General features: G+C 33.5%; 1 protein-coding gene across 3 annotated transcripts in view; it reads right to left on the bottom strand.

Moving 5' to 3' along the window:
- The window catches only part of LOC130895135 (transcription factor SOX-13), a 227,393-nt gene that overhangs the window by 114,156 nt on the left and 90,723 nt on the right, over positions 1-22,514 (bottom strand). For all 3 annotated transcript variants that reach the window (XM_057802296.1, XM_057802297.1, XM_057802298.1), the window contains one exon: positions 19,640-19,781. In XM_057802296.1, the coding sequence (XP_057658279.1) occupies positions 19,640-19,781 (142 nt within the window). The remainder of the gene's footprint in view (positions 1-19,639; positions 19,782-22,514) is intronic.

Below are 22,514 nucleotides of genomic sequence, written 5' to 3'. Positions count from 1 at the left end.
GGGATGTTTTTCATAAAAAAATGGAGATCATTTTGGATTCCAGTTACTTATTAGCACCTTTAACACCTACGTTACCAACCAACTTATAAATAACGACATTATTAATTTAAAAATAATTAAAATCGCCATTATCGTCACCAAATACGTAAATAAATTAGACCACTATCAGTTCGATATTAACATAAAAGGCATTCGAGTACTTGTACAAGTAGAACACGAACAGGTTGGGCGATCTTCTTCGAGATTTTTTCGCTAAAAAATCAGATAATTATTATGCGATTAATATGCGCGAGAATGAAGCACTCGCTGTGCTGTCGATACCAACTTGTAATTTCTAGTTTTATTACTGTCGTTTATTATTTTAATAGTACAGTTTGCTTTAGTGCTGTGCATGTTTCGCCCATTCGTAGTTGTACGTTATATATTTCAAGTACTCGCTCATAGAATAAGAGAAAGACAAGCTACGGTAGGTACATTCACTGTAGGAGCATCCAATTTCATTTTTTAATACATTTTGTCGTACAGTTGTACAGTTTTTTAAATATACCGAAACTATTGTATCTGAACAGAAAAGAAGCATATTGCGTTTGTTATTAAATAGACTTCAAATTAAGTCATCAAAAATATCGACTGAAATTTTCATAATATACAAATTATCTAAATACCATAATACAGTTTTGGATAATATTGTTATTATCTTTCCTTTCTTTTTCATATTTCCATTATTTTCTGTCTTCTAATTCATTTAATTTGAGGTTTTTTTCTTCTACCCATATAGGAAACCCCAGAGTTGACAAAGGGGTCAAGCCTGGGCTAGTCCTGGGAAGGCTAGATTCGGCGTACCTGTATTGGGCCATGCGTGGGCCAGGCTACTTAACTCAGCTTCGGCTATACCAATGATTACCCAAGCTCGGGCCAAGGTTGGTTGACCCAGCCTTGGCCATTTATTGTTAACCCAGGCTCAGGCCAAGGTTGGTTGACCCAAACTTGGCCATACCAATGATTACCCAAGCTTGGGCCAAGCCTGGATATCCCAGCCTTGACCATTCATTGACAATCCTGGTTAACCCAACCTTGGCCATTCATTGGGGACCCAAGCATTGGCTGTTCGTCCAACACCCCGTCGGCAGCTATACTTTCTTTATTATGGGTCTGATCAATCCGATTTTTAGTTTATTCAGTGTGTGTGTGTCTTATCACACATTTTTTATTATTTATTACTACTAAAAGTAACCATGTCTGATGCGTATCTTCGAGTTCAAAGATGTCGTGCAATGAATAGAGAAAAAAAAACTATCTGAATTGTGAACGGACAAAGATTAAATAATTTAAGTGTGAACATCAGCTCTATGAGTGAGGTTAACGATAGTAATACAGACTTGCGCAATCTTCAAGCGTTTAATAATCATAATTTGGAGATTTGGATTTTGGAGTTACTGAATATTTTTATTTAACTAACTAACTGATATTATTATGTTATTAATTACAGTAAAAGTAAGATAAAATATAAACATTTATGTTTGCTTATTCTTAAAATCAAAAAAATCATATTGAATAAAAAATTAATAAAGATAAAGAAGAAAAAGTTATTTAATGAATAAGTCTTGGTATTTCTGTCCTGGCATTTAAGCTTGGCCCAGTCCTGGCATTCAAGCATTGCCCACTTTTGGTGACCAAGCTTGGCCCATCGTTATCACTCCAGAGTTTTACCAAAACCAAGCTTGTAAGCCAGGTTTGGCCCAGAGTTCTACATAGTTGGGCCAAGCCTGGGCCAAGTTTTGGCCCTTGGAACTTTCCTCTATGGGTATCTCTGTTATTGGATCTACCACTTTCTTCTAAGTCTACCTCTTCTTATCTTAATATTACTTTTATTTTCATCACTTTTCTTGCGACTTAGCTTCGATTGTGCATACGTATATATACAAATTCAACAATTTTTCTTTATTTTTCTTATCATTAGTTCTTGTTTTGTTATTTATTTACGTTTGTACCTGTCATTTTTCCTAGGTGTTTTATCTTAATCGTACCATCTTCACTTTAATCGTTCTCAATCTCCAATTTTCACTTAAATTGACAATATTTTTGTTATTTCTACTTCTATCTTGCCTATCAATCAATTTTCTAGATAATCGTATGTCTTTACTATTTCCACTGTTTCGTCTTTGCTTTTCATTTCATCTATAATTTGATGCTGTTGCTTACAACGTATGATCATCATTTTAGTTTCGTTAGAAGCTTCTTCTATTTTTATATATTTACTATTTCTTCAGTCCTCAAGCTTCTGCATCTTATTTCTGATATCTGCTATAAATACAGAATCTTCTTATTGAAGTGAATGTATTTTTACTGTTATGAGATCTCTATCACGAGATTAAAGACGCAATAAGAATCCCGTCTCGACTTGTCCAACTTCAAACAGTCAATATTTTCCGAAATACAGATTCACCTTTCTTAATCCGTATCATTTTGGTATTAGTATTTCAAACAAAGAGAAATATATGCGTTTAGCAAGGTCCTCAATAGTATAAAGTCAACAAGTGGGTTGAAAATTTAAACAACATTTTTAAGAATAGTTGTCGTCGTATATTTAATGAGTAGATATAAAATTGGAGAGACTTTAGTTTTTGTGCTTCTAATTCATTCAACCCTTTTCCTTACTTTTACCTCCAATAGGATCCCATACACACTGAAATGGAGGGGAATGGAACTGTGGATTGACTTGCTAACGTAGGGGCGGATAAATCTTTTGTAGGACCTCAAATTTTCTGTCGGATTGGAATAATATACAAGGATTGAACCAGGAAGAGATCCTCCTGGGAATCCATAACCGACGATCTATAGAATGTATCAATCTATCGATGAACAATCGACGAATATTAACAGCAGTTATGTTGAGACCGCCTCAATCTATAGACGCTAGGATAAGCAGAGAATGGAGCATGTAGAGGACGAAACTCTATCCACAGTCTATATGAATTAGCGAACTCCAGAGCATAACACTTGGCGGCGTATGAAATAGAAAATAAAATCTTTGGAACATGAAACTATCCCATATTATGGAAGGAGTGGGATTAATGATCAGACACAATTCTTCGACTATCTTTTTTAGAAGGGTGGAAGTTCAAATAATGTTGTTTTATTTATAAAAATCGACTTAATCCAAAATTTCTATTCATAAAACTCATGTAAACATAATAATTTTCGTTACTTTATGAAGTTATTGTATTTAAATATGAAATTATTGTTTATTTTATACTGTTTGATTAACCGAGCTGCTCTTAGCTCAATGCGTAACTATAAAGTTCATATATATATTCACTGATGATAATCTTACGCGGTATTTATGTTGTGTGGACCAGAGAATCTCAAGTATTTGTCTGGAAATTTTTTGTATTGTTTATTCCCATAACAATTAACGACACCGAATACTTGAGACAATTACCGTAAATCTTTTCAAATTAATTGTTTATCTTGTTGCGCCATGGGAAGCCTTTAACTGGTTTTAAGTATCATTTCAATATTTCGTTTTTGATTGTGTTAAGAAAAGATGTTAGAAGATAAATATAATTTTTAATGTTTCAGTAATATTGAGTGTGAAATCAAACAACAATCTGTATATTTCAGCTGTTTCTTTCTTGTAAAGTTGCGCATGTTCTTAGAACACTTTTCTAGAATATTTTTCACCTGTGGATAAGGATAAGACAAGTTATATAGCGAAAAAATACCTACCTACGAGAAAGGTAGGCTAAAAAATAAGTTTATATACTACTACTAAAAAAACTGTTTCAACTATTGGGAGAAAAAGAACAACGAGTGTTAATTTAACATGATATTTCAAAATACCTAAGAAAAGTCACATTATTCTGAAAATTTAAAAGGATGATATTTGTAATCGGATCGTTGCTTTTAGAAATTATTTTATGTACACGGATGATGTTGAACATTCAAAATCGTCATTTACTGTAACTACTCGAATAAAAGTACTTGAGACGTCTAATGCTAAGCAAATCAAACGAGTATGAAAAATAGAAAGTCTTGGGTGTCACGATAGCTTAATACTGATAAAAAGCTCGGTGTATTCAAGCCTCGAAGCTAATTTAAATCGTAGCCCTCTTTTGGTTACCTAGCAGAAGGCGATCTATGATTTCTTTTCATTGAAGAATCTCGAAAGACATCCATAAGCTCGCTTGCATTAAACATTTAAACAAATGTCGGAATACATATGGTTTGCTACACAATTATACTGTAGAAACAAAGATGCAGTAGGTATACTTCATTTGAGAATCGTGTTTTCAAGAAATGAAACATTTTTTCTCGCCTATGCTACGTTGTCATGGTCACAATGTTTTTGGATTAGTATCTATACTAAATGAATCGTCCTCGGAGTTAATTCGAATAGCAACCGAATTTTGGATGCCTAACAGTATGGGTATGGTTTGTTTTCAGTCAAGAATTTGGGGACACACATTTTGGTAATCGTTTAAGAAAATTAAATAGAGTGAATTGCTTCGGTGTAAACTTATTTGATTATTTAGAAAAAAAGGAGAACTGATGCGTTTTGGTGCCCAATTTAAATCCCGCTTCTCACTTTCGATACTCCATTGTTGCCTGAGTTGTTTAGTTGACGGTGTATTGCAAGTTGATATTGGATGGAGGGACATTTTTAAGAGAATTTTTCGAATCCTATAAAGAGCAACAATGTCTTCGAGAAATAAAATGGTTATCATATTATGACAAAACTAGTAGAAAAAAAATTATGGACATGTTGCTAAATTTCAAAAAGGTAAATTAAATGAAAACGTGGATTTTGTATCTAATATTCTAATAAATAGACGTGACACTATGTATGGCTTTTAAATAACCAGTTTTGCACCAACGACTATGTTTCTTGTTTTTTTTCGTTTTTTGTGGCAAATGTCGCTGAAAGTATATTTTCAGAGAAAAAATCAATATTTCATTAATACGCACGGCACTCATACCAAATTGAGAAATGAAACATTAAGTTTACTTCCCGTATAGAATTCAGTAAACATCTAACAAACCGTCAGTCTACGTGGACTCATCATCTCCACTGTTTACCAATGAAAACATGGAATCGTAAACATAAATGCATTTCTATTGGCCGAAGTTGTACACAATTTCCTGCCAGACTGTCTACGATAAGCAGTGACGTCGTTTCGTGAGATTCATTAAATTGATAAATTTCTTTAAATAAATAGAAATATGGCGTCCTTTCCACCATGGGCGAATGAAGACAATTAAATTACATAGTATAGTGAAAATAAAGACAGGTGTGAATGTGATAATAAAGATTTAGATATACAAATACAGCAATTGAAATGTTTTTTTTCTTTTGCTTTATTTGCAAAGAATGTTTTACGTTTCCAAATTAAGATACTGTATTACAAATTGTTAGGGTCAAGTATTTTCTGTTTTTAAACATTAAGTTACCAAAAAAATTGGTCAAAATATTTGTTTTATGGGGTCAACCTCAACATTGCTGAATACGTTTCTTAATTTCGATATTTGCGGCTTTCAGGTTTTTGTTCATGTTTCCCTCAAGCTACTCGATTTTCCATTCATTTCGATATAGATTTTATTTGAACAACTCATGCCTTCATTTATATCTACTCCATGAGTTGAAATTTTTATTTTAAAAAGTGAAAATATTATGCAAAACATGTATAGAATAATTACATTCACTCAAATTTTTTGAAAAATTTCTCTTCTTCAGAGTATTTAATATAAAGGATGACCTTTATAATACTCTTGATAATTATGTTAATTAGTATCATAGTAATTATTTATCGACTGTTTTAAAAATGAATAATAAAATTCATCGACACCATAATTTCATCTGATTTTAATTAAAAATTCAGTTATTTGAGAATATTGTCATATAAAGTATTGATTTTTATTTTAATGAAGATACTTTGCTTCAAAATTTATCACCCAGCTATCAATGTAAAATTTATACAAAAGAGAATATTCATCGTTTTATTATATTAAATATGCATTTATTAAAAATATTAGAGAGAAAATAAAAGACGCATAAAAATTAGTCAACAGCCGATTGAAATATTCTTCCTTAAGTCTATTTTATATTTATACATCGATACATATTTCAGTTTTTTCATAGTTTCTTACTAATATTATGTTATTAGAGCGCCTGCGCTGCACTGAATTCCTCCATTATTATTAGTTTTGCTGTTCTTGAGATATTTGTTCACTCACATACGCTTTCAAGAAGTTCCATATTAATTTTTTGTTTATCAAGTCAAATGCTTTTTCGTAGTGTATAGAGTTTGACCAGATATTTTCATTTTGTTTTTCTGTTGAATCAGTACTATTCTCACTGACGCAAGATGGTCAATGCAAGTTATCCAATTTGGTTTTTCCGGTTTTTTCAAAAAAAAAAAAAAACGGCAAAACTGAGTAGGGTACATTTTCTATACAAGAAACAAATAAAAATTGCATTCCTCAGCAGCACCTTACGATTTTAAAGTTCCAAACTGACTCACAGCGCCGATGATAACTTAATATAATGGAAACAATTATTGGTAAACGAATCCATTCATTGGGTAACCATTAAACTATTATTCTGGATGTCCTTGGGAGACTAAATTAGCTATAACTAGACACAGAAGGCTCTACAATGTTCTGGAGGGAAGAAGTCACAGTGGAGCAGTTAGTTGAAAATTGAAGATACGTTGCCAGCAGTACAAGACTATCCAGGTACCAAATGAAATAGTTAGTAAATTGTTAGTAACCTTCCAGTTAGTGGAATGATTATATTTTAAATGTTCAATTGAATGAATATTTTCTGTAGTTTGTATAATTTTTTTCCCAATTCCTTATACCATCAATGAAATATCATTTGAAGTGAGCGAAACAAGACTAATAATCCATGGTCTTGGTACAGCTTAGATCTTGATCTTACTATAAGAAATTTAATAAGAAATACATCTTGATTACTCTCCGATTTTAGTTGGGGCACATTTGGGACAAAATTGACACCCATTTCTTTGGAAGCACCAATACTGAACTCATTCACAAACATTCCAGCATTACAACACTTAAACGAAAGAGACCGTTCCCTTATATCCCTCAACAGGATTATTTAGCCAAACCAAAAAGATGCTTACTTAGACGAATATTCATTGGAGATTCTTATATAAATCTATTCATGCACTTACCTTTCATTTTTAAGTAATAATATCGTAAGCATCATAATATTGAGTCAATCTTAATATTTGATTTTGGTCTTAAAAGCCTTTAGCTAGTTTTAGTCTGTATTTTGTTTTCTTTAAGGCCACGACCAAGACCAGTCTTATTAATCACCAATCATATGGAACCACTAAGTATAAGTGGAAATAACACCACTAAAATTTCAAATACAGCCATTTTGAAACGTATTTTGCTCTCAACGAACACACAGGTAAAACGGATACCTAAAATTAAAGTAATAATTTTTACTGAAGAAGAATTTCTAAAACTCGTCCAGTTGTGTGTTCTACTCTGCCCTTAAAGATTCATAGCAATCATGTCTTCATGAATCCATCTTTATGTATCTTCTAAGGGTTGGTATTTTCATAAGTTCTTGAGATTATTTTGCTTTTCTATTGGAATCAAAACAATTTTCAAAAGATTAATTGTAACCAGATAAGAATTCATATGATGCTTTAGGAATTCCAGAAAAGTTACCACTTTGGAGCTGTTACTAAAGTAACATGTACATCTCTATCAATATAGATACTTTTTTGTGATTGCTACGGCACACAATTCACTTCAACAGTTCTGTACCGAGGGGTACGATTAAATGCGTACAAAAATTACATTTTTCGTTCTTCCATTACTTAAATAATGAAATTTTCTTTTATTAGTTTCATTTGGCGACAGCTTTGAAAATAAGCTAACTTTCGTTTGACGATACCCTCGATACATGCAAATTTAATTTTGATGAAATCAAAACCGACGTAAAGAAAAAGCAAACAACAAAAAGTCGACAAAGAGCTTTCCGACAATCGAATGCAACAGTGGCGTTACGTAAACGATAAATTTTTCCTATTTCAACGATTGATAAATTTTTCTATATTATAATTTTTTTTAATTTGACCCTAATTTTGTTATAAGAAATGCACGATATTGTTTACAGAGGTTTGAAACAGGAAATTTGGTGAAAAGTAAGTTGACACAATAATAATTAACCCAGGTACACAAGATATAAAGGAATCAACTTTTTAATAAATCCTAGCACCTTCATTTTCCAAAACACTTCTCAACCTAGTGGACTTAGAACGCAGGAGACTATGAATGTTTTCTTAACGTAACTTTCTGTTACGTATTTTAATAGTATACGCTATCTAAAGTTAGGTTAGGTCAGTTACGGTTATACAGAGCCAATAATAAGTACCAATGATTTTTATCCAGCTTTGGCTGATCCCCTCATGCCACTTTTCAGTCTGGCCGGCCAAAATTCGAAAAAAAGCAAAGATCGAACATTGGTCAGACAATTTAGAGCGTTCTTAGCCATTTTCTGAACTCTACACGTGTTACTTGGGTTATACGACGTCTTTAAAGCTAATCACCAATATGCTCGAAACGATTTAGATCTGGGCTTTGAGTTGGCTAGTCTATTGCTCTTCTTGCCGACTTAGCTTGCACATGATAATACATATTTTCTAGGATCTCTGCAATACATTGCCATTGTATTACTGCTCTCTTCTTCTTCTTTTTGTCCCATGTGTATGACAACTTCTGTTCAATCTTGCTCTAGAAAGCTTTGATAACAACTGAAGCTATTCTAAGAGGAACGAATATTGAAGGGAAAATAAATATTATGCTGATGATATAGCTTTAACAGAAGACAGTAAGAGTGACCTGAAAGTAGTGGCACTAGTATTCTAAGAAGCAGTAGGAAAAGTAGGATTGGAGGTAAATGAAGATAAGACTGAATATATGTAAGAGCTGCAGAGCACAATCATTCAACGCTGGACGTTATGGGATACAGCTCTAAAATTACTGACGATTTACTATGAACAGCAACAATAAAATAGAAGAAGTAAAGATAAGGTTAAATGGAGCCAGTAGATGGTTTTGGAGCCTATCGAAATTACTTAAAAGTAAACTGATATCAAAAAATACGAAAATAAGAATATACACAGTCACAATACGGACAGTTTTACTGTATGGAGCTGAGGTTTAGACACTAACAAAACACACCCAGAAGAAGTTAATAACATTTGAAAATAAAATACTAAGGAGGATATATGGACAGAGAAAACAGGGTCCGGTACAGACCACTAGATATTGTGGCTGTGATAAAAAGTAGAAGAATTAGGTGGCTGGGCCATGTAAGAAGAAGGAATAAACTTGTTGGCGAGGCCAAAAATCAACTTGGATTTGAGTGGCCACAGTAGTTTCTGACCCATTCCATTTTATACAAAAATAAAAAAATAACCAAAAACAGCTAATTTTACGTCATTGGTAATTCCAAATGAATGTTCAAATCTACTCGATTGGTATTAATTGGTTTTACTGAACAAACTAAACTGTTTTATTTCCTATAAATTTACATCGATCTCTTCACTTTACCAAACATCCATTTGTTTTACAATGTTAATAAACATTATTCATTGAAATAGTACTTCTAACTCAAAATTTCTGAAGTTCTTTCAACCACGCCGCTGTTGTTCGTGTTGCATATTTTACAGGGACCTCAGATCTGCATTCAGGTCAACTCCTTGCTCTTTTGATAGCCTCGTCGTCCAGAGAACAGAGAGTGGAAAGTATATGTAGAATACGAGGTCCCCTATTGAATAAACTATAGACGCCCTCTGGACAACTTAAATTAGATGAATGAATTTGTCGATGCGAAGGGTACATTGAAAACTGATTTTGTGTGGGTCGGTCGTTGCCGAAATGGAACAGAATGACCTTATACCATAATTGCTTAACTTTGCATTATTTACTAATACACAATAATAAAGAGAAAGAACTAAAACTAGGAAGGAAAAAATTAAATCAATCATCTAAACATTTCTTTGATATTACCATTAAAATTTTTTTTGCAAGTTTTATTAGGATAGATAAATTGAAAACTTTTACCACCTTTTCTTATGATTCAATAAATAGAACATGATGTAGTTAGTGTCAATTTATTTTGATTCGATTTTACGCTTAAAAAATGCAATGTAGCAACTAATTTAGAAAGATTTTTTTCTTATTGCTGTCCCGTTACTATAAAATGAATATGGACATTTGTGCAAATGGAAAATTCTTCAAAGTACCGACTAATCCATTCTAAATAATAAAATATACTTTCTATTGCTGAACTATGTTCATAAATAGTCTAAAATGAATTCAACCCATCGGTGTTGACTATCAAAAACTGAATTTATTGTCGTTATATCTATCAGAACCGGAGTGTATTAATTTAAAATTAAATGCAGAATGAAAATTTACCGAGAAAGATTGTCTTCTTCTTCTTCTTCTTCTTCTTCTTCTTCAGTCCGTTCTAATTTCATATAATAATGAAATATACAGGTGATAAGATATAGAAAAATGAAAGATTTCGCATCAGTTACAATTCAATTCAAATAACACTCATTTATAATTATAAATAGGATATTTCGTAGATTTTTTTGAAGTAAAAGATAGGATGGACACTCATAGATCGAGTGTTAATCAAGCAGACACATTCCTTTCCAACATAATCAATCAACTAAACCAGAAATGTTGAACTCAAATGTTTTATTGTGAAAATTGGTCTATGTAAATGTGGTCAACTTTACGCATGCAAGATTTTTTAATATTCCTATTCATTCTTTGGACTTTGGGTATTCATTTTATAGAACCCTAGTCGAATCGGTACTATAGAAACAGATCCCACGATCTTGTTGCCATTTGGTGTTTAGCCACTACTTCCAGTTTACTTACTTGGGTTGTAGAAACTTTAAGAAAATAAACACAGGATTGAATCTTTATCTCAGGAAAATATTGTTCAAAATGGAGTCTTTCTATCAAAGAACTTTATGGCTTCGGTCCAAGATTAAGCGAGATATTTCGAAAATAGGCATGTTGTTACTTGCATACAGATTATTGAAATTTGTTTTTGTATCTATTACGGATGTTTGAAGATTGAAAGATGAAACATTAACAAAATGACATCAAATCATGAATTTAGCTGACATTCATATATTTTGATATAATATCAGCTAAGTCTAGCGCCTTCAGGTATCTATTGAAGCGATAGGGTGTCGGTAGGACTCTTCCCAGGAAAGTCTTTGCCTGTCTCAACTCCTGTAGGTTGTCCCAATAATTGGTTTTGCTCCTATCTAGCTTCTTTCCAATGCTTTTTCCAGCTGATACTACAGAAGGGTTTGGGTCCCATGAAGGGCTTGTCTTCCCCCACAAGTTTTCATCAGGATCAACAGATTTTTATAGTTTATAGATACAAAGATTTCGTTGGATATCTTAGAGTGATTATAGCATGATTAAACCGTCTAGCTTATAGAGACCGTATTAGTAGCCCACAAGTAAACGAAAGTATTAGTCTGATGCGTAGATATAGAAGGATGCGTACAGTATATGGTCGAATATGAAGTATTGGACTGTCTAATGTCCACTCTTGGCGCTGGCCTCTTACGTTAAAACCATATTTTCTGATGTAGAGGAAGAGTTCAGTTGAACAAGTAATGGAATCATGTTCTCAAAGACGAATTCCTTTTTGTCTGGGAATGCACAATAATGGGACGAAGTAATATAGAGAAAGATTAAATACAGAATTTGATAGGGTGCAACACATTGTCTGTGTTATAGTAAAGGGTCTTATTAAATATTGTAGCAGTTTAAATTAATTTTAATTAGAGGAAATATGATACTACATTGGGGGTATAGTATTTCATAGCTACAGTATATTTTTTAGCAAAGCAATGTAAAACCAGATGTTTCCAGATAAACCATTTTCAATTGAACATATCTAAGACATGCTTGGTAGTTAGTTGCTGAATTTGAACATCTTCTACAGAGTTTAGTAGCACTTTCCCATCAAATTGGTTAACTTGGAATCAAATATCGACCAGATTATCAGATTCGAAGATTAGTTTTCTCGATAAGTTGTCTAATGAAACTGAAAGACTAATCGTTCATTACTTGATATTTCTATAAATTAGTAAAATTGGATAAACAGATATTTTATATCAATCGTAATAATTAAACAAATACATTTACAGTTATAAAGAGAAACAAAAATTGAACGCGTCTTGTATGAAACTGTATCATGTTTGACAACGAATAACATAAGTTAATTTTTATAATATAATGAATGAATTTTATAATAAGTATTCAAACATCAAATTGAAGTTGTTTCTGAATAGTAACATTAAATATATAAATACAAAATTTTCCTTCTTTAGCTATTTTACTCCCAGTTTGGTTATACTTGTCTCTTTCAGTTTCTTACTTGATTCATCCATAACAACAATACTGTCTATCTTTATTTTTCTTGGTTTTCTTTGATACTTTTTGTTTCTCGAGGATTTTATTTTGTATTTCGTTTTTCCACTCTCTCACTTGAGCTTCGCTAATATGTCTTCGATTGTGTTACTAATAAAGAAACGATAATTATTTCAAATACGATCCTGTCGTTATGATTCTCAGTATACTTTCTCAGTAGATAATTTAGGAAGGCCTCAGGACATAAAAGTGGATTAAACTTTTACATTACAATGTATACGGGTTGACTAGATCATAAACTTAAACGGAATATCGGCAAATCTAGGATTTAATTGTAAGTACTAACCATAAAAATTCTTGTCATATTTATGGAAACTCTCTATTTATGGAAAGGTTTAAAGTGTACAAATCGTTAGATTCTAATTTCCGTCGTTCATAATAATATCTGCCAATTGCACAAAAGGAAGATCAGTTAGGTTCCTATTTATGATTTCGCTTTACAATAATTAATTATGATATAATTTGCATAAAATTTCACAATCAGAAATATATATTTCTTAGAAAACGGGCTAGAGCACCTTGACATTTTCTAAAACTGTCCTAGAATGAGTTAAATTTGATTCCTGAACTATAAATTTCACGTCCTTGATGTGAATATTTCTCCTTAATAGCTAGAATAGTTCGATTTAAAAATTTAGAGCATAATCTTTTAGGGAAGAGGCGAGGAAATTGTTCATTTAGTTGTCTGGACGATAAAGAAATAATGTACAAAAATGGAAAAAACTCAAGATATTTTGGGAAGTTATTTATTACTTCATATAAAAAAAAATAATAGTTCGACCCCGAATTTCGATTTCGAGTAAAAAATAAATATTTGCCGGTGAGAAGCTTTTGAAATCTCAAGTCGAACTTCACGAAAAATAAAGGATTCAATTAATGATCATTTATTGTATTGGATAAATTCGTTAGAAATATATTACAGAAAGTTCCTCCACCAAGATTTTCTCCCTACCAACCCATGTAGGAGCCCCCCGACTTGAACGACGGGCTTAGCTTGGGCCAACGCTCGGAAACTCGGCCTTGGAAAACCAATAATGGCCTAAGCCTGGTTGAAGTCTGCGTAACTTAGCCCCGGTCATTCTATTGTCACCCAAATCGGGCTGAACTCGGAGTAACGCGACAAAACATAGAATAATAAAAAATAGTATGATCAATTTCTTTATATATTCAATTATTTAACTAATATTTTTATGTACATTAATAAGTAGAGTGCATCAATAGAAATTTGTCATGAATCTTTAATTTTATCAACAATATATTAAAAATCTATTTTTACAAGCAACCAGCCTGGCCCACGGCTGCAGACCATTCTTGGGTTTATCTAAACAACCAAGTCTGATCCAGGCTTGCAAACCAAGCGAGGGACATTGTTATTATCCCAGAGTCCCACTATGTCTGAGCCAATAACGGTTTCCAAGCTAGGGCCAGAGTTGTACATACTTGGCCCAAGTCTGGGCCTATACTGGGCCCATCGTAAAGTCCTATATAGGAAGCTCTATCTTTGATTGTCTCTTTTTAATTAACCACATTTCAATACTCATTGATTCGTAAAATCACTGGAGAGAAAGAAGTCAAATTATATTCTCATTATCATGCTGTCTTCGTGCCAAAACTTCATGCTATCCCCAAGAAATCCTCGTCAATGAATGCTCAGCTGAAATTGGACTCTAAATGAATGTTCATTTCACCATCAGACGGTACTTTTTGATTCTAAACGATGAAATGGATGGTCTGTCGTGGTCAGAGAGGTAGTTGCATTGAAAATTTAACTTTAGACGATTCTGGCATTCTGGCTTCATCTTTAGTTCCCGGTAACAATTTATTGAGAATTTTGTGGCGACCACGCCTTCGCATGTGATAATACACATTCACTCACGACATTATAATCCATTTCTTCTCAATAAAACGTTAATTATTCGATTTGAGGAACTCCAAGTTACCTTTTTTCTTGGAAATTCCAGGTCACCTATTTCTCAGCGGAGCTACGCTGCTCCTAGAGATAAGGCAACGCGCAACTAATGTGGTTTCAAGTTTTCTATATATTTTTGTGTATATTGTTTGTTGATGTATATATAGTGAGTTTAAGTACTTATCGTAGTTTGTTCATTGTGCTACCCCTTCACCGTAATCGACTCTAAAATTAGCGTCCATAATTTTATATAAATATTATTTAATCATTATATATTTATACGTTACTTATAATTAAAAATGATTTAATGTAACTATTTTCATTATAATAAATATATTTATAGTATTAGTTTTAGTAATTACTTATTTTCTTTCACTTTTCTCCATTTATTATTTAGCTTGAAGATAGCTCAATTCTGATAATGTCATTTTATTTTACGTTGAAGGTACTAGGTATAAGAAAGCATTTTTTTCTAAGTTTGAAATCATGAAACACGAGATGCAGAGGTTTTGGTACTTTGATTTGTATTTTGAAGCACTGCGTTGGCCAGTTGGCTTATAAACAGGTTCACCAGGACTGCTTCTATATAGCATAGAGATAAATTTACGTCTAGCAACCTTCCTTGGTCTTGGTATTTCCGTAATATTTGAAAGCTGTCATGTTTTCAAGTTGAAGTACTTGAAAAGCTAATCATACATGTAATATATTGATATTGAAAATACATATAAAAAATCCTCGTATACGTAGAAGTACCAAAGAAATGTTAAAAAATATAGATCTAAGACAATTTTCCAAAAAACTTCCTTTAATTTTGAGAGAATGGTGCTGTAACTACTTTCCAATATAACTAATTACACTGGCCGATAAGATAAATATTTATTAAGCCTTAACACGTACCACTTTTCAATAGCTTATTTCTGTTGATTTTAATAGTAAGTGGTTCTCTGTTCATAGTGCAAAAAGTGATTATAAAGATGAAAATGTCGATTCAAACGCGCCACAGTTGTAAAACAAATTTTGCTACATTTTTGGAGAATCGCAAGCCAAGACATTTTCCGAAAATGTGGAAAAATCCTATTTCAAATATTTTGGTACTTTAATTGGAGACCAAGACAAGCAGTGGGCCCTCCACGCGTGCTGTGTTAGTTGTAACGTGTCATTGGTGCAGTGGATGAATAGGAAGAAAAAATGTATGTCTTTTCAAATTCCAATGGTATAGCGGGAGCCTACTAACCATTTTGACGACTGATACTTTTGTCTAACAAAGACTGAAGGTTTTTCTAAGAAAGTAAAGCAGAAGATCGAGTATCCAAATTTGCCTTCTGCTATATGACCTGTTCCCCACAACGAAGACTTACCAGTACCGATTGCGCCCCTTAGATCCGCAAAATATTGTTTTAGATACTGGAGACAACGTATCATTAGGAAGCTCCGAAGAACAATACACCGACCCTATTTTTACTTCAATTACCAGTTCCGGCGATCCACATTTGATTGTTCAAAGCGAGTTGAATGAGTTAGTACGTGATTTCGGGTTATCAAAGCAACAGTCTGAACTTATTGCTTCCCGTGTCTTAAGGAATGGAACTTGTTGGCCAAAGAGACAAAAATTACGACCTTTAGAAAAAGAGATGCCACATTTTCCGCATTCTACAGTATGGAAAATTCGTTGTGTGCGTGTACGGATATTGATGGTCTAATGAAGGAACTTGATATTGGGCATAATCCCAGTGATGGCGGCGCCTATTTATTGACTCGTCTAAATACAGTTTAAAAGCAGTGTTATTACACAATGGAAATTTAAAACCGTCTATACCAGTTGCTCATTTTGTGAAGATGAAAGAAACTTGAGAAAATATTCGCTTGTTTTTAGACAAAATTAACTACAAGAAGTATAAGTGGCAGATATGTGGGTACCTGAAGGTGATTGGAATTTTAATGGGATTTCGGGAAAGGGTTACGAAACATTGCTGTTTTCTTTGTCTATGGGACAGTCGGGCAGTACATCAACACTATGTAAAAAAAATTGGCAAGCAAGAAGTGAGTTTCAACCGGGATCTCAAAATGTTAAGTTTATACCCCTTGTGGATACCAAAAATCTCCTTCTGCCTCCCCTTCAGATGAAAAACTTTGTAAATACTGTGGATGAAGAGGGCGATGGATTCAAATACATTAAGAGAAGTCTTTCCCCAGTTGAGTGATGGCAAATTAAAGGATTGTATTTTTTATTGGGCCACAAGTAAGAAAATTTCTGGACGATGACACCAGACAGGAACTTAGAGCCTGGAAGACATTTGTTAGTATAATGAGGGAATTTTTGGACAACAATATAGATGCAAACTAACAACAGTTAGTTGATGAGCTTCTTGACGCCTACAAATCCCTTGGTGCTCGAATATCATTGGAAATTCCCATTCCCATCTGACATTTTTTGTCCTCCCGAAAATTTAGGAGCTGTCAGTGATTTGCAGGATGAAAGGTTCCACCAAGATATTAGAGCAATGAAAATTCGGTATCAACGACGATGGGATTCAGCCATGATGGGTGATGACTGTTGGTCAACCCCTCATAAAAGGAAAAAGTGGAGCCAATTGTTATTTACAGTGAGTTTTATTAAAGAATCTGTTTTTAATAGATGTGAGGCATGTTTATAAGATGTAAACTATAAAAAATATTTGTCAATATATACGATTTAAAAAACGTGAAATTATTTTTTTTAAAAAAATATTAAATATTTTACCAATGAATATGGTTCTATAAATGTAACATAAAAACATTAAATGTTTCAATTATTTTTTTCATATTTGTATAGGTCCATTTGCTATTTATTCTTGTGTTACTACAAAAAGGTTTTTTTTCGTCGACCAGTGTTATTTAACCTACAAACTGATTTATAAAAAATAATCTTATTTGACAAAACTCGTAAGTGGATTAATTTGGTTTAATTTATATATAAATCCAGTGGGTATAACAATTTGGCAATGAACAGACATATTTTCGTTTCGCCATTGTGTTCCGAAACACGGCAAACGAACCATCAAACAACAATGTTATTATCCCACCTGTCAGCGAGAGGGCAGACAACAAAACCGAGTCATCCGTCACAATTGGAATGACCAATGGACGGGGTTTGGAGTTGGCCAATGGCGTGTGGTTTGCGCGTGGGAGACATCACACTTCCGCGACAATCACTCTTGAAACAATGCCCATTTTCAGATAGAGAGAACGTGCCGTTTACAAGCGACGTATAGCGATAACGATAGCGGTATACTCCGCCCGGATTTGCTATTGTTAACATTCACTCAATAAAGATAATTACATAACACAAATATCTTCATATTAGTAACAGAAATTCAATTTTCTTTTGAATTTCAATATTAGTAGGTTGTTGTTGAAATTTTCATAAATGTGTGCATATTTTCTATACTTGACTTGGTTTTTGAATATTATTATCATTTTTCATCGGTAAATATCAAAAATTGTAGTAAATATTTGATAACCTAAGTTCGCCTGTGTTAAAAAACTAGTCAAATAATCATTTTCCAGACAACTTTTGAACGAACCCCCCAACCCTAGTCACAACTTCCTTTTGCATCAGACATTCGTAAAATATAAGTAACACACTATTTAATTTTTACATTTTTCAACCTAAAAAAACTATGTGAAGATGACGTTTCCATGCCCAACATGCATCCATTGATTCCAAAAATTACGGACAAGTCACAAGACAAGATGGATGGAAGTTTTGGGATTTTTAGAGAAACTATGATCAGGTTAACTATGATCTGAATATTCGTCTATTTTTATGCATGAGAGAGTAATAAAACCCATTTACCAATCCAAAACTTACAATTAGTGCGGGCATTTTAAATAGTATAACAGAATAATCTAAATATTTCTTAGAATTCTCATAAATGTACCAGAGCTAATACAAGATGATATAGCCGTGTAGAAAAAACGTTGACCTCGTAATTTAATTTTGATCTGCGGGAGTAAGAAGAAATCATTGAGCCCCATCTCATCTTCTGCGATTGTTTTCCCTGATATTTTCGAACCCTTCTGGAAAACAATTCAGAATTGACCGTTGGACGTTGCTCTAATGAAACGGTGACGATATGTCCAGTTTTTCCGGAAAAACAAGCGACCATTTGCTTCGTGCGCAAACATTTTTTTTTGGATTTGGCTTGTCTTGAAATTCCCATAAGTCGTTTGTTATTTAGTTTTAGATTCATATGCAAATAAGCATGATTCGTTGTTTGTCATGATCTCAAAGACATTTTTTGCAGCATAGCGAAAGAATTTTTCCAGCATTGTCAAATTATGCGGTATCCAACGCGAACAAATCATTTTGGCAGCCAAATTTTCATGTAAGTAATATTGGATGTATGCGAGTGAAATTAATCCCCAAGTATGCCTCAATCTCACGCTCAATCTCACGGTATGTCACAGACGATTTCACGAAATTCATCCGATTGACCACGATTGAATTTGGAAAACCAGCAAAACATAGTGACTCGAGATAGTACTTCATCACCAAAAGTCGAAGCGAGTTCATCGGCATACTGCTGTTGGTTTAATCCACTTGGAATGTCATAAAAATCATTGCACGTGATTTAATTCCATTTTTTGAAAGATGATGTTTCAAATACCTCTAAAGCAATCAAATAGCACGCGTATGAAACACGTTATGAGTACGTTCACCATTAAAAATGTCAATAGCAAAGTCAGAATTGACATATTCATATCAGTGTTGCCACACCTCAAAAATTAGGTATCAGCCCTTGCCACTATTTGTTAATGGAAGTTAGAAATTTTGTTTTATTTTATTATTATTATTTCTCAACTATATAGGTTAAGTGAAATTTCAAATTTTTTAACCCGGAACACATCATTTTTTTCCATTTGCCATAAAAATGCTATTTAAGACTTCAAACAACAATTTACTGGTTATAGATGGAAATTTTTTCAGTTTTCCCCCAATTAAACATCTGCAATCCATATTTTGCGTGTAAGTGGGTACGTTACTTATAGTTCTAGAAGTGAAAATTATTGAGGCGGTTACAGCTAGACCTGCATTATTCCCTATCATCAGTAATTTGGGTGAAAAACGAGTTCAGATAGTATCTTGATTATATACAGATCGATGTACTAACGGCGGAGACCTTCCTAATCTCCAAAGCACTACCCAACATGGAATTTTTTGAAAAAACTCACCTTAACTGGTTCCTGTTGCTGCTGAAGTAGCTGCTCCCTAACCATCTGTAGTTGAAAAATCAATTCAGACAATTTCCTATCCTTTTCCATAATATTATCCCCAGATAGGGCTTGATGGATGGCTGCAGTCGGCTCCACATCTCTGCAACAAATATTCGTTGTAAAAATACCAAAGAACAATAATTTATCTAGGTATAGAATAAAATAGAAAAGTGTCGATCAGTAGGTACCTATCGAAATAAGTAGAGTTAAAAAAATGTTGAAAATAAGAAAAAGCATTTATAATTTGGTTGTACAGATCTCTAATTCGCAATAAAAAACTTCATGCAGGACCATTTACCATGCTACAGGCATATGTGGAAGACATACCATGTCTGATTGTCCCAAAAACTGGAATATCCAGAATTTTTATCCGAGAAAGACTGACAAGACATAATTACGTCTGTTACATAAGCAAAGTGGGAAATTGGAATCTAGTGGAGCAATCAAGCTTGTTCTTAACAGTATCGAATGAAATTCTGAGACTTATCTTATATTATTGACTAAAATGAAGATGTAATCACTTCAATTCAATTGAAGGAAATGACTTTACTTTTTGTTCCCTTTGGTAGAAATTTGAAATAGACGAGAAGTTTGTACGACATTCTACAAGTCATAAACCGTTCATATAAAAATGTCAGGAATGTTATCCTCTAACAATAACAAACCGGCATCTGTATACCTCAAGAAACCTTAGACTAAAAATCTCTCTCATCCTCAGTTATCTGAAATGAAATCCCGTGAAAGCTCCGTATTCTTTTCAACAATGTAATTTCTTCTTTTGATCGTTGTGTCACAATCTTTAAAAAAAAACGTCTCCGCGCTTTCGTTTCGTTTGATCTCTCTACACCAATGACACTGCTTTTAATTTTCTTGTACAATTTAGATATAAAGATAACAAAAATTTTTTTGCAAGTTAGAAACGGTATTTCTATTCATGAGACTGTTTGCATAGGTAATTCAAAAACACAAATCATTGCCACAGTTGTTAATAGGAAATTTTTTTCAAATGTATATGCTTCTTGGATCGAAGACAATAGATGTTAACACATGTCACAAATTCTTGTAAACAATGTGTGAAATTCGAAATGAAAACACTTAACTTTTTAAATAAATAGTAGATGTAGTGATAAAATATTGTCGTTTTTTAAAGTTTGTTGAATAACTTCCAATAATGCAAAAAAACATGAACTAGCGACAGATTAAACTGTGCGCAAAAACTACTGCAATCAATCTCGGTAACTTAGTTCAAACGCATGGAAAGTGGGTTCTCCTATTGCTCATTTTACTATAAATATTTGACGAAGAAAATTGATAGTTTATGTTATCTGAAGAACGACACAATTGTTGAGAACATGCCAAGCAATGCAACACGAAGAGCGGCCACACTAGTTAGACACAAGCAAAACAATGCAATTTATGTCAAAGCTTAACTTCCAAGCGGAAAAATGAGTTTTTGTTAACATCATATTATTCCGAAGAACGGCCACACTCGTTGAACAAAAGCGAAGCAATGTAATTCACGCCAAAGCTTTACTTCCAAGCGGAAAAGTGATTTTGTATTGACACCCTGTTATTCCGAAGAACGGCCATAATCGTTGGACACAAGCAAAACAATCCAATTTACGTCAAAGCTTGACTTCCAAGCGGAAAAGTGAGTTTTTGTTAACACCATATTATTCCGAAGAACGGCCACACTCGTTGAACAAAAGCACAGCAATGTAATTCACGCCGAAGCTTTACTTCCAAGCGGAAAAGTGATTTTGTATTGACACCCTGTTATTCCGAAGAACGGCCATAATCGTTGGACACAAGCAAAACAATCCAATTTACGTCAAAGCTTGACTTCCGAGCGGAAAAGTGAGTTTTTGTTAACACCATATTATTCCGAAGAACGGCCACACTCGTTGAACAAAAGCACAGCAATGTAATTCACGCCGAAGCTTTACTTCCAAGCGGAAAAGTGATTTTGTATTGACACCCTGTTATTCCGAAGAACGGCCATAATCGTTGGACACAAGCAAAACAATCCAATTTACGTCAAAGCTTGACTTCCGAGCGGAAAAGTGAGTTTTTGTTAACACCATATTATTCCGAAGAACGGCCACACTCGTTGAACAAAAGCACAGCAATGTAATTCACGCCGAAGCTTTACTTCCAAGCGGAAAAGTGATTTTGTATTGACACCCTGTTATTCCGAAGAACGGCCATAATCGTTGGACACAAGCAAAACAATCCAATTTACGTCAAAGCTTGACTTCCAAGCGGAAAAGTGAGTTTTTGTTAACACCATATTATTCCGAAGAACGGCCACACTCGTTGAACAAAAGCACAGCAATGTAATTCACGCCAAAGCTTTACTTCCAAGCGGAAAAGTGATTGGACACAAGCAAAACAATCCATTTTATGTCAAAGCTTGACTTCCAAGCGAAAAAGTGAGTTTTTGTTAACACCATATTATTTCGAAAAACGGCCACACTCGTTGAACAAAAGCACAGCAATGTAATTCACGCCAAAGCTTTACTTCCAAGCGGAAAAGTGATTTTGTATTGACACCCTGTTATTCCGAAGAACGGCCATAATCGTTGGACACAAGCAAAACAATCCAATTTATGTCAAAGCTTGACTTCCAAGCGGAAAAGTGATTTTGTATTGACACCCTGTTATTCCGAAGAACGGCCATAATCGTTGGACACAAGCAAAACAATCCAATTTACGTCAAAGCTTGACTTCCAAGCGGAAAAGTGAGTTTTTGTTAACACCATATTATTCCGAAGAACGGCCACACTCGTTGAACAAAAGCACAGCAATGTAATTCACGCCAAAGCTTTACTTC

The sequence above is a fragment of the Diorhabda carinulata genome, chromosome 6 (assembly GCF_026250575.1).
Source record: "Diorhabda carinulata isolate Delta chromosome 6, icDioCari1.1, whole genome shotgun sequence".
Lineage (NCBI taxonomy): Eukaryota > Metazoa > Arthropoda > Insecta > Coleoptera > Chrysomelidae > Diorhabda > Diorhabda carinulata.
Note: the sequence above shows the minus strand (reverse complement) of the source record. Positions and strands in the feature narration are given on the sequence as shown.